This window comes from Salmo salar, chromosome ssa15 (genome assembly GCF_905237065.1).
Source record: "Salmo salar chromosome ssa15, Ssal_v3.1, whole genome shotgun sequence".
NCBI classification, from domain to species: Eukaryota; Metazoa; Chordata; class Actinopteri; order Salmoniformes; family Salmonidae; genus Salmo; species Salmo salar.
In genome coordinates, this window is record NC_059456.1 from 7,237,138 (window position 1) to 7,256,412 (window position 19,275).

Sequence of the window (19,275 nt, forward strand, 5' to 3'; positions counted from 1 at the left end):
CACATTAGAGTGTAGATGATGGTCCTTTCTGGGATGGCTGGATGGAGGGATGGAGGGATGGCGGGGTGGAGGGATGGCGGGCCACATTAGAGTGGAGATGAAGTGATGGAGAGTGGCTGGGCTGATGGGCTGATGGGCTGATGGTAGGGCAGGGCCACAGAGGAGAGGACGGTCTGGGCTTTGGCTGGGGTTGGAGTGGAGGGCCACAGTGAAGTGGAGAGGAGAGGAGAGAGGAGTGGCGTGGGTGTGGTCTGGTCTGGTCTGGGCTGGGGATGGTCTGGGGATGGTCTGGTCTAGGCTGGGGATGGTCTGGTCTGGGGACGGTCTGGTCTGGGGATGGTCTGGTCTGGGGATGGTCTGGTCTAGGCTGGGGATGGTCTGGTCTGGGCTGGGAATGGGCTGGGGATGGTCTGGTCTGGGGATGGTCTGGTCTGGGGATGGTCTGGGCTGGGAATGGTCTGGGCTGGGGATGGTCTGGTCTGGTCTGGGGATGGGGGTGGGGGTGGGGGTGGTCTGGTTTGGGGATGGTCTGGTCTAGGCTGGGGATGGTCTGGTCTGGGCTGGAGATGGTCTGGTCTGGGGATGGGGGTGGTCTGGTCTGGTGATGGGCTGGGCTGGGGATGGGGGTGGTCTGGGCTGGCGATGGTCTGGGGATGGTCTGGTCTGGGGATGGGGTGGTCTGGGGATGGTCTGGTCTGGGGCTGGGGGTGGTCTGGTCTGGGTATGGGGTGGTCTGGGGATGGTCTGGCCTGGCCTGGGGATGGGGTGGCCTGGGGATGGTCCGGCCTGGGGATGGGGTGGTCTGTGGATGGTCTGGTCTGGGGATGGGGTGGTCTGGGGATGGTCTGGTCTGGGGATGGGGTGGTCTGGGGATGGTCTGGTCTGGGGATGGGTGGTCTGGGGATGGTCTGGTCTGGGGATGAAGCGGAGGGGACGTAGACTAGAGAGTGGGTGGGTGGTCTTGATTCGGTAGGTGCTCTTGATTCAGCTGCCCAATCAGTGTCTGCAGCTTCCACCAGCCCACAGTGAAGTTTATTGTCGACTCTACTGTTTGAGATTTCAAAACGTTTAAAACCACGACTAGAGAGAGACTGTCAACGAATACAGCAAAGAGCTGCTGTTTTCAGGACTTCATGTTTTGTAAAAATATTTACTTTTTTTCTCCCCAATTTCGTGGTATCCAATTGGTTGTTACAGTCTTGCCTCATCTCTGCAACTCCCATACGGACTCGGGAGAGGTGAAGGTTGAGAGCCGTGCGTCCTCCGAAACACGACCCAACCAAGCCGCACTGCTTCTTGACACGATGCCCGCTTAACCTGGAAGCCAGCCGCACCAATGTGTCGGAGGAAACACCGTTACACCAGGCGGTGGTGTCAGCGTGCACTGCGCCCGGCCCGCCACAGGAGTCGCTTGTGCGAGATGGGTCAAGGATATCCCTGCCGGCCAAACCCTCCCCTAACCCGGACAACGCTGGGACAATTGTGCGCCGCCTCATGGGTCTCCCGGTCGCGGCCGGCTGCGACAGAGCCTGGACTCAAACACAGGATCTCTAGTGTCACAGCTAGCACTGTGATGCAGTACCTTAGACCACTGTGATGCAGTACCTTATTAAAACACTGTGATGCAGTACCTTAGACCACTGTGATGCAGTACCTTAGAACACTGTGATGCAGTACCTTAGAACACTGGGCCACTCGGGAGGCCTGGATACGTTTTTATTCAACAGTTTTATAATCCATAAAACGGCCTCTCCCCTTTCCACTCACGCTACAAAGTGTATCGATAGACTCGCTTTGTTATTAACAGCTTGTGTCTTTCTAATATCGATGGAGTATTTCACGTTCTCTGGTCATAGGAGGTAACCACATGAAATAATTAAATGCGACTCGAGTTTCGCCATCAACTGGAAGACGGTGTCTCATTTTTGGCCCCTCCCTCCCTCCATCCGCTGAGACTGACCATCAGATGCAGGCACCATCAGTCCAATTATTAAAAACATTTAAAAGCTAATGATTTTGCGTCCTACCTGACAGGTCGCTCCTACCAGGTGGCGTGGCGAGAATCTGTCTCCGCACCATGCGCTCTCACCACTGGTGTCCCCCAGGGCTCTGTTCTAGGCCCTCTCCTATTCTCGCTATACACCAAGTCACTTGGCTCTGTCATATCCTCACATGGTCTCTCCTATCATTGCTATGCAGACGACACACAATTAATCTTCTCCTTTCCCCCTTCTGATAACCAGGCGGCGAATCACATCTCTGCATGTCTGTCAGACATATCAGTGTGGATGACGGATCACCACCTCAAGCTGAACCTCGGCAAGACGGAGCTGCTCTTCCTCCCGGGGAAGGACTGCCCGTTCCATGATCTCGCCATCACGGTTGACAACTCCCTTGTGTCCTCCTCCCAGAGTGCTAAGAACCTTGGCGTGATCCTGGACAACACCCTGTCGTTCTCCACTAACATCAAGGCGGTGACCCGATCCTGTAGGTTCACGCTCTCCAACATTCGCAGTGAACGACCCTGCCTCACACAGGAAGCGGCGCAGGTCCTAATCCAGGCACTTGTCATCTCCCGTCTGGATTACTGCAACTCGCTGTTGGCTGGGCTCCCTGCCTGTGCCATTAAACCCCTACAACTCATCCAGAATGCCGCAGCCCGTCTGGTGTTCAACCTTCCCAAGTTCTCTCACGTCACCCCGCTCCTCCGCTCTCTCCACTGGCATCCAGTTGAAGCTCGCATCCGCTACAAGACCATGGTGATTGCCTACGGAGCTGTGAAGGGAACGGCACCTCCATACCTTCAGGCTCTGATCAGGCCCTACACCCAAACAAGGGCACTGCGTTCATCCACCTCTGGCCTGCTGGCCCCCCTACCTCTGAGGAAGCACAGTTCCCGCTCAGCCCAGTCAAAACTGTTCGCTGCTCTGGCACCCCAATGGTGGAACAAGCTCCCTCACGACGCCAGGACAGCGGAGTCAATCACCACCTTCCGTAGACACCTGAAACCCCACCTCTTTAAGGAATACCTAGGATAGGATAAAGTAATCCTTCTAACCCCCCCCCCCCTAAAAGATTTAGATGCACTATTGTAAAGTGGTTGTTCCACTGGATATCATAAGGTGAATGCACCAATTTGTAAGTCGCTCTGGATAAGAGCGTCTGCTAAATGACTTAAATGTAAATGTAAATGTAATTTCAATTTATGCTTCACAAGTAATACAACAAATGATGTATTACCAGTGTGATCATACACTTCATGTTTTGAAATAGAAAATGTTCTCAGAAGAACAACATTGGCAGGGCAATTTAAGAATAGCCAATACGGTGATAATGTATTGAGCCTATAGACAACTGCACAAACCTCATTACTAAAGTACTGTTTTTAATAACATTATGTTGCATAGGCTTTTTTTAAGTCATGTTATAAATATATATATATACTGCTCAAAAAAATAAAGGGAACACTTAAACAACACATCCTAGATCTGAATGAAATAAATAATCTTATTAAATACTTTTTTCTTTACATAATTGAATGTGCTGACAACAAAATCACAAAAATAATCAATGGAAATCCAATTTATCAACACATGGAGGTCTGGATTTGGAGTCACACTCAAAATTAAAGTGGAAAACCACACTACAGGCTGATCCAACTTTGATGTAATGTCCTTAAAACAAGTCAAAATGAGGCTAAGTAGTGTGTGGCCTCCACGTTCCTGTATGACCTCCCTACAACGCCTGGGCATGCTCCTGATGAGGTGCTGGATGGTCTCCTGCGGGATCTCCTCCCAGACCTGGACTAAAGCATCCGCCAACTCCTGGACAGTCTGTGGTGCAACGTGGCATTGGTGGATGGAGCGAGACATGATGTCCCAGATGTGCTCAATTGGATTCAGCTCTGGGGAACGGGCGGGCCAGTCCATAGCATCAATGCCTTCCTCTTGCAGGAACTGCTGACACACTCCAGCCACATGAGGTCTAGCATTGTCTTGCATTAGGAGGAACCCAGGGTCAACCGCACCAGCATATGGTCTCACAAGGGGTCTGAGGATCTCATCTCGGTACCTAATGGCAGTCAGGCTACCTCTGGCGAGCACATGGAGGGCTGTGCGGCCCCCCCAAAGAAATGCCACCCCACACCATGACTGACCCACCACCAAACTGGTCATGCTGGAGGATGTTGCAGGCAACAGAACGTTCTCCACGGCGTCTCCAGACTCTGTCACGTCTGTCACATGTGCTCAGTATGAACCTGCTTTCATCTGTGAAGAGCACAGGGCGCCAGTGGCAAATTTGCCAATCTTGGTGTTCTCTGGCAAATGCCAAATGTCCTGCACGGTGTTGGGCTGTAAGCACAACCCCCACCTGTGGACGTCGGGGCTTAATACCACCCTCATGGAGTCTGTTTCTGACCGTTTGAGCAGACACATGCACATTTGTGGCCTGCTGGAGGTCATTTTGCAGGGCTCTGGCAGTGCTTCTCCTGCTCCTCCTTGCACAAAGGCGGAGGTAGCGGTCCTGCTGCTGGGTTGTTGCACTCCTACGGCCTCCTCCACGTCTCCTGATGTACTGGCCTGTCTCCTGGTAGCGCCTCCATGCTCTGGACACTACGCTGACAGACACAGCAAACCTTCTTGCCACAGCTCGCATTGATGTGCCATCCTGGATGAGCTGCACTACCTGAGCCACTTGTGTGGGTTGTAGACTTCGTCTCATGCTACCACTAGAGTGAAAGCACCGCCAGCATTCAAAAGTTACCAAAACATCAGCCAGGAAGCATAGGAACTGAGAAGTGGTCTGTGGTCCCCACCTGCAGAACCACTCCTTTATTGGGGGTGTCTTGCTAATTGCCTATAATTTCCACCTGTTGTCTATTCCATTTGCACAACAGCATGTGAAATGTGTGTTGAAATCAGTGTTGCTACTTAAGTGGACAGTTTGATTTCACAGAAGTGTGATTGACTTGGAGTTACATTGTGTTGTTTAAGTGTTCCCTTTATTTTTTTTAGCAGTGTATATAATCTGAGCGGTAGATCTCAGCCTGCGTTTCAACTCAGAAAAGGTTGTTGACCTCTGTGTTACAGGGTTCATGATTCTTGTATCTAAACCAAAATAAATCATTTTAAGATTGTTTTCTACATCGATTGGTGGTCTAAGGTCTTAAACCTAGAATGAAAGGTGCATCCTTGTAGCTGTGTGGGTTAATATAGTCAAAATGTTTGCCTTGGGGTAAGTTGAACCAATGGCCGTCATAAATCAAACACATTACGATTACATTTTGTCAGTGTTATGCCTAATATTGATAGTGTCATGCATATGAACTCATTTGTATTGTTCCAGAGCAGACATCATCATGCCCTGTGTATACAAATATAAAACAAGCAAGGGTCTAGCCCTTCGTGAGGTTCTGGAGAGAGCAGGAAGTGAGAGAAGGGAAGAGGTCCAGCAGCAGCAAGTGATGAAGAAATAGAGAATGACTAAAAAGACAACGAACATGTAACTGTTTGAAAGAGAGGCTATGACAGAGTAGCAGAGGAACACAAGGTCTTATCTGATGACATGGAGTCTGAGCTTGATAAACATATCAAGAATGTCGCAGGCCAGTTTTATGGGCTCAGTACATTCCAATGCAGAGAACTTGCCTACGAATTGGCATATCGAATCAACACCCCAGTCCAAGACAACTGGTTAAGGAATGGAAGGGTAAGTGGTAAACAGAGAGCTCTATATCTGAATGTAGGCATACATTTAACATATACAAGATACCACACCCTCATTCCATGAATTCAACTTTGACCTACAAGCAATCACTTACCCCAAGGAGGCTCAACTACCCCTGTCTCTATATTCAACTACCCCTGTCCCTATACTCTATTACCCCTGTCCCTATACTCAATTACCCCTGTCCCTATACTCAACTACCCCTTTCCTCAACTACCCCTGTCTCTATGTTCAACTACCCCTGTCCCTATACTCAATTACCCCTGTCTATATACTCAACTACCCCTGTCCCTACACTCAATTATCCCTGTCCCTATACTCAATTACCCCTGTCCCTATACTCAACTACCCCAGTCCTCAACTACCCCCACGTCTCTATGTTCAACTACCCCTGTCCCTATACTCAATTACCCCTGTCTATATACTCAACTACCCCTGTCCCTATACTCAAATACCCCTGTCCCTATATTCAACTACCCCTGTCCTCAATTACCCCTGTCTATATACTCAACTAACCCTGTCCCTATACTCAATTACCCCTGTCCCTATACTCAACTACCCCTGTCCTCAACTACCCCTGTCTCTATGTTCAACTACCCGTGTTCCTATTCTCAACTACCCCTGTCCCTATACTCAACTACCCCTGTCCTCAACTACCCCTGTCTCTATGTTCAACTACCCCTGTCTATATACTCAACTACCCCTGTCCCTATACTCAATTACCCCTGTCTCTATACTCAACTACCCCTGTCTCTATGCTCAACTACCCCTGCCCCTATACTCAACTACCCCTGTCTCTATGCTCAACTACCCCTGTCCATGTACTCAACTACCCCTGTCTCTGTACTCAACAACCCTTGTACCTATACTCAATTACCCCTGTCCCTATACTCAACCACCCCTGTCTCTATACTCAACTACCCCTGTCTCTATGCTCAACTACCCCTGCCCCTATACTCAACTACCCCTGTCCTCAACTACCCCTGTCTCTATGTTCAACTACCCATGTTCCTATTCTCAACTACCCCTGTCCCTATACTCAACTACCCCTGTCCTCAACTACCCCTGTCCCTATACTCAACTACCCCTGTCCCTATACTTAACTACCCCTGTCCTCAACTACCCCTGTCTCTATGTTCAACTACCCCTGTCTATATACTCAACTACCCCTGTCCCTATACTCAATTACCCCTGTCCCTATACTCAACTACCCCTGTCTATATACTCAACTACCCCTGTCTCGTATTCAACTACCCCTGTCCCTAAACTCAATTACCCCTGTCCCTATACTCAACTACCCCTGTCCCTATACTCAACTACCCCTGTCCCTATACTCAATTACCCCTGTCTATATACTCATCTACCCCTGTCTCTATACTCAACTACCCCTGTCCTCACCTACCCTGTCTCTATACTCAACTACCCCTGTCTCTATGCTCAACTACCCCTGCCCCTATACTCAACTACCCCTGTCTCTATGCTCAACTACCCCTGTCCCTGTACTCAACTACCCCTGTCTCTGTACTCAACTACCCCTGTCCCTATACTCAATTACCCCTGTCCCTATACTCAACCACCCCTGTCTCTATACTCAACTACCCCTGTCTCTATGCTCAACTACCCCTGCCCCTATACTCAACTACCCCTGTCTCTATACTCAACTACCCCTGTCCCTGTACTCAACTACCCCTGTTTCTGTACTCAACTACCCCTGTCCCTATACTCAACTACCCCTGTCCTCAACTACCCCTGTCTCTATACTCAACTACCCCTTTCCCGATACTCAACTACCCCTGTATCTATACTCAACTACCCCCGTCTCTATACTCAACTACCCCTGTCCCTATACTCAACTACCCCTGTCCCTATACTCAACTACCCCCGTCTATAAACTCAACTACCCCTGTCTCTATACTCAACTACCCCTGTCCCTATACTCAACTACCCTTGTCCTCAACTACCCCTGTATCTATACTCAACTACCCCCGTCTATATACTCAACTACCCCTGTCCCTATACTCAACTACCCTTGTCCTCAACTACCCCTGTCTCTATACTCAACTACCCCTGTCTCTGTACTCAACTACCCCTGTCTCTATGCTCAAATACCCCTGTCCCTATACTCAACTACCCCTGTCCTCAACTACCCCTGTCTCTATGTTCAACTACCCCTGTCCCTATACTCAATTTCCCCTGTCCCTATACTCAACTACACCTGTCCTCAACTACCCTGTCTCTATACTCAACTACCCCTTTCTCTATGCTCAACTACCCCTGCCCCTATACTCAACTACCCCTGTATCTATGCTCAACTACCCCTGTCCCTGTAATCAACTACCCCTGTCTCTGTACTCAACTACCCTTGTCCCTATACTCAATTACCCCTGTCCCTATACTCAACTACCCCTGTCCTCAACTACCCCTGTCTCTATACTCAACTACCCCTGTCCCGATACTCAACTACTCCTGTCCCTATACTCAAATTACCCTGTCCCTATACTCAACTACCCCTGTCCCTATACTCAACTACCCCCGTCTATATACTCAACGACCCCTGTCCCTATACTCAACTACCCCTGTCCTCAACTACCCCTGTCTCTATACTCAACTACCCCGTCTCTATGCTGAACTACCCCTGCCCCTATACTCAACTACCCCTGTATCTATGCTCAACTACCACTGTGCCTGTAATCAACTACCCCTGTCTCTGTACTCAACTACCCCTGTCCCTATACTCACCCACCCCTGTCCTATACTCAATTACCCCTGTCCCTATACTCAACTACCCCTGTCCTCAACTACCCCTGTCTCTATACTCAACTACCCCTGTCTCTATGCTCAACTACTCCTGTCCTCAACTACCCCTGTCTCCATGCTCAACTACCCCTGTCCCTGTACTCAACTACCCCTGTCTCTATACTCAACTACCCCTGTCCCTATACTCAACTACCCCTGTCCTCAACTACCCCTGTCCCTGTCCTCAACTACCCCTGTCTCTATACTCAACTACCCCTGTCCCTATACTCAACTACCCCTGTCCTCAACTACCCATGTCCCTATACTCAACTACCCCTGCCCCTATACTCAACTACCCCTGTCCTCAACTACCCCTGTCTCTATACTCAACTACCCCTGTCTCTATGCTCAACTACCCCTGTCCCTATACTCACCTACCCCTGTCCTCAACTACCCCTGTCCCTATACTCAACTATCCCTGTCCCTATACTCAACTACCCCTGTCCCTATACTCAACTACCCCTGTCCTCAACTACCCCTGTCTCTATACTCAACTACCCCTGTCCCTATACTCAACTACCCTGTCCTCAACTACCCTGTCCTCAACTACCTCTGTCTCTATACTCAACTACCCCCGTCCCTATACTCAACTACCCCTGTCCTCAACTACCCCTGTCCCTATACTCAACTACCCCTGTCCCTATACGACACTACCCCTGTCCCTATACTCACCTACCCCTGTCTCTATACTCAACTACCCCTGTCCCTTTACTCAACTACCCCTGTCCCTATACTCAAATTTCATGTCCCTATACTCAACTACCCCCGTCCCTATACTCAACTACCCATGTCCTCAACTACCCCTGTCACTATACTCAACTACCCCTGTCCCTATACTCAACTACCACTGTCCTCAACACTAGAGGCTCTTTGTTTTAGAACTAATCCAGGAAACACTAGAGGCTCTTTGTTTTAGAACTAATCCACAAACACTAGAGGCTCTTTGTTTTAGAACTAATCCACAAACACCAGAGACTCTTTGTTTTAGAGCTCATCCAGAAACACTAGAGGCTCTTTGTTTTGGAGCTCATCCAGAAACACTAGAGACTATTTATTTTATAGCTCAACCTGGAAACACTAAATGCTCTTTGTTTTAGAACTCATCCAGTAACACTAGTCTCTTTGTTTTAGAGGTTATCTAGAAAACACTAGAGGCTCTTTGTTTTAGAACTAATCCAGGAAAACATAGAGGCTCTTTGTTTTAGAACTAATCCAGAAACACTAAAGGCTCTTTGTTTTAGAACTAATCCACAAACACTAGAGGCTCTTTGTTTTAGAACTAATCCAGGAAACACTAGAGACTCTTTGTTTTAGAACTAATCCAGGAAACACTAGAGGCTCTTTGTTTTAGAACTGATCTAGAAACACTAGAGGCTCTTTGTTTTAGAACTAATCCACAAACACTAGAGGCTCTTTGTTTTATAACTAATCCAGAAAACACTAGAGGCTCTTTGTTTTAGAACTAATCCAGGAAACACTAGAGGCTCTTTGTTTTAGAACTAATCCAGGAAACACTAGAGGCTCTTTGTTTTAGAGCTAATCCACAAACACTAGAGACTATTTGATTTAGAGCTCATCCAGGAAACAATAGAGGCTCTTTGTTTTAGAGCTCATCCAGAAACACTAGAGACTATTTGATTTAGAGCTCATCCAGGAAACAATAGAGGCTCTTTGTTTTGGAGCTCATCCAGAAACACTAGAGACTATTTCTTTTAGAGCTCAACCTGGAAACACTAGAGACTATTTGAATTAGAGCTCATCCAGGAAACACTAGAGGCTCTTTGTTTTAGAACTAATCCAGGAAAAAAATAGATGCTCTTTGTTTTAGAACTAATCCACAAATACTAGAGGCTCTTTGTTTTAGAACTAATCCAGAAACACTAGAGGCTCTTTGTTTTAGAACTAATCCACAAACACCAGAGACTCTTTGTTTTAGAACTCATCCAGGAAACACTAGAGGCTCTTTGTTTTAGAACTAATCCAGAAACACTAGAGGCTCTTTGTTTTAGAACTAATCCAGAAACACTAGAGGCTCTTTGTTTTATAACTAATCCAGAAACACTAGAGTCTCTTTGTTTTAGAACTAATCCAGAAACACTAGAGTCTCTTTGTTTTAGAACTAATCCAGAAACACTAGAGTCTCTTTGTTTTAGAACTAATCCAGGAAACACTAGAGGCTCTTTGTTTTAGAACTAATCCACAAACACTAGAGGCTCTTTGTTTTAGAACTAATCCACAAACACTAGAGCCTATTTGTTTTAGAACTAATCCAGAAACACTAGAGTCTCTTTGTTTTAGAACTAATCCAGGAAACACTAGAGGCTCTTTGTTTTAGAACTAATCCAGAAACACTAGAGTCTCTTTGTTTTAGAACTAATCCAGAAACACCAGAGGCTCTTTGTTTTAGAACTAATCCAGAAACACTAGAGTCTCTTTGTTTTAGAACTAATCCAGAAACACCAGAGGCTCTTTGTTTTAGAACTAATCCACAAACACTAGAGGCTCTTTGTTTTAGAACTAATCCAGAAACACTGAAACGCTCTTTGTTTTAGAACTGATCTAGAAACACTAGAGGCTCTTTGTTTTAGAACTAATCCAGAAACACTGAAACGCTCTTTGTTTTAGAACTGATCTAGAACCACTAGAGTCTCTTTGTTTTAGAACTAATCCAGAAACACCAGAGGCTCTTTGTTTTAAAACTAATCCAGAAACACCAGAGACTCTTTGTTTTAGAGCTCATCCAGAAACACCAGAGACTCTTTGTTTTAAAACTAATCCAGAAACACTAGAGGCTCTTTGTTTTAAAACTAATCCACAAACACTAGAGGCTCTTTGTTTTAGAACTAATCCACAAACACTAGAGGGTCTTTGTTTTAGAACTAATCCACAAACACTAGAGGGTCTTTGTTTTAGAACTAATCCACAAACACTAGAGGGTCTTTGTTTTAGAACTAATCCACAAACACTAGAGGGTCTTTGTTTTAGAACTAATCCACAAACACTAGAGGCTCTTTGTTTTAGAACTAATCCACAAACACTAGAGACTCTTTGTTTTAGAACTAATCCACAAACACTAGAGGCTCTTTGTTTTAGAACTAATCCACAAACACTAGAGACTCTTTGTTTTAGAACTAATCCACAAACACTAGAGGCTCTTTGTTTTAGAACTAATCCAGAAACACCAGAGACTCTTTGTTTTAGAACTAATCCACAAACACTAGAGGCTCTTTGTTTTAGAACTAGTCCAGAAACACTGAAACGCTCTTTGTTTTAGAACTGATTTAGAAACACTAGAGGCTCTTTGTTTTAGAACTAATCCAGAAACACTAGAGGCTCTTTGTTTTAGAACTAATCCAGGAAACACTAGAGGCTCTTTGTTTTTTAACTAATCCAGGAAACACTTGAGGCCCCAGGTTTTGTTTGAATAGCGAACCCAGGCGGAAGTGGTTATTTGTGTAACTTGCCCCCGCCGGCAGTCATTTCTAATCAAGTGTGAAATATCATATAGTCTAATTGTTGCTGAAAGATTCTGCATTCCTGAATGTACTAGTAATGTCTGGGTTATGACAACTCTCGATCCCTCTAATGTGAGCTTGTCAAGTGTCTCAGTTGGCACCCTATTCCCTATTTGGGTTGCAGTTCATCCCTCTGATGTGAGCTAGTCAAGTGTCTCAGTTGGCACCCTATTCCCTATTTGGGACGCAGTTCATCCCTCTGATGTGAGCTAGTGAAGTGTCTCAGTTGGCACCCTATTCCCTATTTGGGACGCAGTTCATCCCTCTGATATGATCTAGTCATGCATTCTGTTATCGCCTTAGTCTGCCTGTCAACACCATAACCTATGGAAACATTAAATATTATTATGAACGATTGGTGGCGTCAACATTTTTGTTCACACTTGTTATTAATTAAAAGATAACAAAGAGCTTTCTGAAAACCCAGTCTCAAATTATATCAGATCATTTCCATACGCCTTACCTTTGTTTTCACACACACACACACGCACGCACGCACGCACTCACACACACACACACACACACACACTGGGTGAAACTTCCCTTTCCCTTCCCTTTACTTTTTCACCCCCTGGCTGAATTCTAAGATAATTGCCTACGTTTGTCATAACTCTCTGAGGGAGGAGGGTCTGTCTGTCTGTCTGTCTGTCTGTCTGTCTGTCTGTCTGTCTGTCTGTCTGTCTGTCTGTCTGTCTGTCTGTCTGTCTGTCTGTCTGTCTGTCTGTCTGTCTGTGTGTGTGTGTGTGTAAAAGACCACAAGATACACTATATATACACTATACATACTCTATACATACACTATATATACACTATATATACACTATATATGCACTATACATGCACTATATATACACTATACATACACTATATATACACTATACATACACTATACACTATATACACACTATACATACACTATACATACATTATACATACACTATACACTATATACACACTATACATACACTATACACTATATATACACTATATATACACTATATATACACTATACATACTCTATACATGCACTATATATACACTATATATACACTATACATACACTATATATACACTATACATACACTATACATACACTATACACTATATACACACTATACATACACTATACATACATTATACATACACTATACACTATATACACACTATACATACACTATACACTATATACACACTATACATACACTATACATACACTATACACTATATGCACACTATACATACACTATACACTATATATACACTATATATATACTATACATACACTATACACTATATATACACTATATATACACTATATATACACTATACATACTCTATACATGCACTATATATACACTATATATACACTGTACATACACTATACATACACTATACACTATATACACACTATACATACACTATACATACATTATACATACACTATACACTATATACACACTATACATACACTATACATACATTATACATACACTACACACTATATACACACTATACATACACTATACACACTATACATACACTATACACTATATACACACTATACATACACTATACATACACTATACACTATATGCACACTATACATACCCTATACACTATATATACACTATATATATACTATATATACACTATACATACTCTATACATGCCCTATATATACACTATACATACACTATACATACACTATCCATACACTATACACTATATACACACTATACATACACTATACATACATTATACATACACTACACACTATATACACACTATACATACACTATACACACTATACATACACTATACACTATATACACACTATACATACACTATACATACACTATACACTATATACACACTATACATACACTACACACTATATATACACTATATATACACTATATATACACTATACATACTCTATACATGCACTATATATACACTATACATACACTATACACTATATACACACTATACATACACTATAAACTATATATACACTATATATACACTATATATACTCTATACATGCACTATATATACACTATATATACACTATACATACACTATATATACACTATACATACACTATACATACACTATACACTATATACACACTATACATACACTATACATTTACATTTACATTTAAGTCATTTAGCAGACGCTCTTATCCAGAGCGACTTACAAAATGGTGCATTCACCTTATGATATCCAGTGGAACAACCACTTTACAATAGTGCATCTAAATATTTTAAGGGGGGGGGGGGGGTTAGAAGGATTACTTTATCCTATCCTAGGTATTCCTTAAAGAGGTGGGGTTTCAGGTGTCTCCGGAAGGTGGTGATTGACTCCGCTGTCCTTGCGTCGTGAGGGAGCTTGTTCCACCATTGGGGTGCCAGAGCAGCGAACAGTTTTGACTGGGCTGAGCGGGAACTGTGCTTCCTCAGAGGTAGGGGGGCCAGCAGGCCAGAGGTGGATGAACGCAGTGCCCTTGTTTGGGTGTAGGGCCTGATCAGAGCCTGAAGGTATGGAGGTGCCGTTCCCTTCACAGCTCCGTAGGCTATACATACATTATACATACACTATACACTATATACACACTATACATACACTATAAACACTATACATACACTATACACTATATACACACTATACATACACTATACATACACTATACACTATATGCACACTATACATACACTATACACTATATACACTATATATACACTATACATGCACTATACATGCACTATACATACGCTATACATACACTATACATACACTATACATACACTATATACACTATACATACATTATACATACACTATACACTATATACAAACTATACATACACTATACACACTATACATACACTATACACTATATACACACTATACATACACTATACATACACTATACACTATATACACACTATACATACACTATACATACACTATACATACACTATACATACACTATATATACACTATATATACACTATACATACACTATATATACACTATACATACACTATACATACACTATACATACACTATACATACACTATATATACACTATATATACACTTCATACACTATATATACACTATATATACACTATACATACACTATGCATACACTATACATACACTATATATACACCATACATACACTATACACTATATACACACTACACATACACTATACATACACTATACATACACTATATATACACTATATATACACTATATATACACTATATATACACTATACATACACTATACACTATATACACACTATACATACACTATATACACTATATATACACTATACATGCACTATATATACACTATATATACACTATACATACACTATACATACACTATACATACACTATATATACACTTCATACACTATATATACACTATACATACACTACCATTCAAAAGTTTGGTGTCACTTAGAAATGTCCTTGTTTTTGAAAGAAAAGCACATTTTTGTTCATTAAAATAACATCAAATTGATCAGAAATACAGTGTAGACATTGTTAATGTTGTAAATGACTATTGTAGCTGGAAGCGGATGATTTGTAATGGAATATCTACATAGGCATACAGAGGCCCATTATCAGCAACCATCACTCCTGTGTTCCATTGACACGTTGTGTTAGCTAATCCAAGTTTATAATTTTAAAAGGCTAATTGATCATTAGAAAACACTTTTTCAATTATGTTAGCACAGCTGAAAACTGTTGTCCTGATTAAAGAAGCAATAAAACAGGCCTTCTTTAGACTAGTTGAGTATCTGGAGCATCAGCATTTGTGGGTTCGATTACAGGCTCAAAATGGCCAGAAACAAAGAACTTTCTTCTGAAACTCGCCAGTCTATTCTTGTTCTGAGAAATGAAGGCTATTCCATGCGAGAAATTGCCAAGAAACTGAAGATCTGGTACAACGCTGTGTACTACTCCCTTCACAGAACAGCACCAACTAGCTCTAACCAGAATAGAAAGAGGAGTGGGAGGCCCGGTGCACAACTGAGCAAGAGGACAAGTACATTATAGTGTCTAGTTTGAGAAACAGACGCCTCACAAGTCCTCAACTGGCAGCTTCATGAAATAGTACCCGCAAAACACCAGTCTCAACGTCAACAGTGAAGAGGTGACTCCGGGATGCTGGCCTTCTAGGCAGAGTTCTTCTGTCCAGTGTCTGTGTTCTTTTGCCAATCTTAATATTTTCTTTTTATTGGCCAGTCTGAGATATGGCTTATTCTTTGCAACTCTGCATAGAAGGCCAGCATCCCAGAGTTGCCTCTTCACTGTTGACACTGAGACATTGAGACTGGTGTTTTGGGGTACTATCTGGGGCTGTTTTTCATGGTTCGGTCTAGGCCCCTTAGTTCCAGTGAAGGGAAATCTTAACGCTACAGCATAAAATTACATTCCAGACGATTCTGTGCTTCCAACTTTGTGGCAACGGTTTGGGGAAGGCCCTTTCCTGTTTCAATATGACAATGCCCCCGTGCACAAAGCGAGGTCCATACAGAAATGGTTTGTCGAGGTCGGTGTGGAAGAACTTGACTGGCCTGCACAGAGCACTGACCTCAACCCCATCAACTCCTTTGGAATGAATTGGAACGCCGACTGCGAGCCAGGCCTAATCGCCCTACATTAGTGCCCAATCTCACTAATGCTCTTGTGGCAGAATGGAAGTCCCCTCAGCAATGCTCCAACATCTAGTGTAACCTCCCTCCCTCCTTCCTCACCTCCCCCCTCCTCCCCCTCCTACCTCTCCTCCCCCCTCTTTCCTTTCCTCCCCCTCCTCCCTCTCCTCCCACTCTTTCCTCCTCCCTCCTCCCTCACCTCTCTCTCCTCCTCCCTCCTCCTCCCTCCTCCCTCACCTCCCCCCTCCTCCCCCCTCTTTCCTTTCCTCCTCCCTCCTCCCTCACCTCCCCCTCCTCCCCCTCCTACCTCTCCTCCCCCTCTTTCCTTTCCTCCCCCTCCTCCCTCTCCTCCCCTCTTTTCTTTCCTCCTCCCTCCTCCCTCACCTCTCTCTCCTCCCCCTCCTCCCTCTCCTCCCCCTCTTTTCTTTCCTCCTCCCTCCTCCCTCACCTCTCTCTCCTCCTCCCTCCTCCCCTCCTACGTCTCCTCCCCCCTCTTTCCTTTCCTCCCCCTCCTCCCTCTCCTCCCCATCTTTCCTCCTCCCTCCTCCCTCACCTCTCTCTCCTCCCCCTCCTCCCTCTCCTCCCCCTCTTTGCTTTCCTCCTCCCTCCTCCCTCACCTCCCTCTCCTCCCCCCTCCCACCTCTCCTCCCCCCTCTTTCCTCTCCTCCCCTACTCCTCCCTCTCCTCCCCCATCTCCCCCCTTCCTCCCTCACCTCCATCTCCTCCTCCCTCTCATCACCCCTCCCCTCACACCCCCAGACAGTCAGATGTAAACTGAGTTTCTCAGACATGGCCGCGGGGGGGCAGAGAGAAGAGAATTACACTGTCACAGGAAGGATATGGAGTTACCTGTCGTGCCTGAGCCGTGACTACCCAGACCGTGACATTCTCATAGATCCTTCAGACACATAGTTGACGGCCATCCAGATGAATATTGGTATAATGGATAACTCGCACAGACACGCACACACACACACACACACACACACACACACACACACACACACACACACACACACACACACACACACACACACACACACACACACACACACACACACACACACACACACACACACACACACACACAGGTCATCTGCATCAAACAGCAGAGAGATTTTAAATAAACAGTACAGCTTACTGTCTTACCAGTTGAAAAGCTGTTCTCTGTAGATCGGTATGTGTGTGTGGGCATGCAGACAGGGATTTGGGTCTGTGTGAGTGTTTGTTCTTGTGTGTGTTATTTTGTGCATACTGTGCGTGTGTGGGTGTGTGTTGATCTTTTACCCAGACAGACAGACAGACATGTGCTGTAAGTTATTACAAACGTAGGGAATTATCTTAGAATTCAGCCAGAGGGTCAAAAAGAACTGGTGAGGAGCACTTAAAAAAGGGAAGGAGGTAGGAAAGGAGGTAGGAAAGGGAAGTTTCACCCAGTGTGTGTGTGTGTGTGTGTGTGTGTGTGTGTGTGTGTGTGTGTGTGTGTGTGTGTGTGTGTGTGTGTGTGTGTGTGTGTGTGTGTGTGTGTGTGTGTGTGTGTGTGTGTGTGTGTGTGTGTGTGTGTGTGACAGACTGAGACTGAGTGTTTCTGCAATGATAGAACCACAGCTAGTCAATCTAACAGATCTCCCTAACAGATGTCCTGCTCCTCTTAACCTCAATCTCTGTGTTGTGTCCCAAATAGCTCCCTATTGCCTATGTAGTGTACTACTGTTTACCAGGACCCATACGGGGACGTAGGCCCATGTTTGGGATGCTACCACTTTCTGGCAGAACTTTCTACCTCATTCTATTTCAATGGGAATAGATATAGATAAAATAGATTGCTAATGCAAACCACTCAAATCCAGCATTGTTCATTCAGCAACTATGGTGGCAGCCATGCGTGTACCCAGGCCGTGTTCTAGCGCAGTACCAGCCCAGTTTGGCTCAGCTCGGCTTGGTTCAGCTCAGCTCGGTAGTGTAAAGGTTACTAGGTGACCATTCATCAAGACCACCATTGGACCTTCATAACCAAACATCTCTTCAAGGGATGTAATGTACAGTCCAGATCTCTGGTACTCTGTTTGTGGGTGGGATGTAATGTACAGTCCAGATCTCTAGTACTCTGTTTGTGGGTGGGATGTAATGTACAGTCCAGATCTCTAGTACTCTGTTTGTGGGTGGGATGTAATGTACAGTCCAGATCTCTAGTACTCTGTTTGTGGGTGGGATGTAATGTACAGTCCAGATCTCTCGTACTCTGTTTGTGGATGGGATGTGGTAACAGTCTGAAGATTCAGCCACTCGTTCCACTCCAGTCTAGTGTCCAGCAGAGAGCTCCAGTCTAGTGTCCAGCAGTACTGATAGAAGTAGGACATCATATACAACTTCACTCTCTCTCTCTCCCCCCTCCATCTCTCTCTCTCCCCTCTCTCTCTCCCCACTCTTTCTTTCTCTCTCTCTTGCTCCCCCCTCTCTCTCTCTCTCTCTCTCTCTCTCTCTCCCCCTCTCTCCCCTCTCTTTCTCCCTCTCTTTCTCTTTCCTCTCTATCTCTCTCTTTCTCTCTCTCTCTCTCT

At 44.8% G+C, this 19,275-nt stretch overlaps 1 protein-coding gene across 1 annotated transcript; it reads right to left on the reverse strand.

The window, feature by feature from the left end:
* Window positions 1-362: 362 nt before the first annotated feature.
* LOC106570916 (extensin-like) lies at window positions 363-18,463 on the reverse strand. The gene is made up of 2 exons (XM_014143499.2): window positions 18,436-18,463; window positions 363-913 (listed from the first exon to the last, which is right to left on the reverse strand). The coding sequence occupies exons 1-2, from the start codon at window positions 18,461-18,463 to the stop codon at window positions 363-365; spliced, it is 579 nt and encodes a 192-aa protein (XP_013998974.2).
* Between the last annotated feature and the right edge of the window lie 812 nt (window positions 18,464-19,275).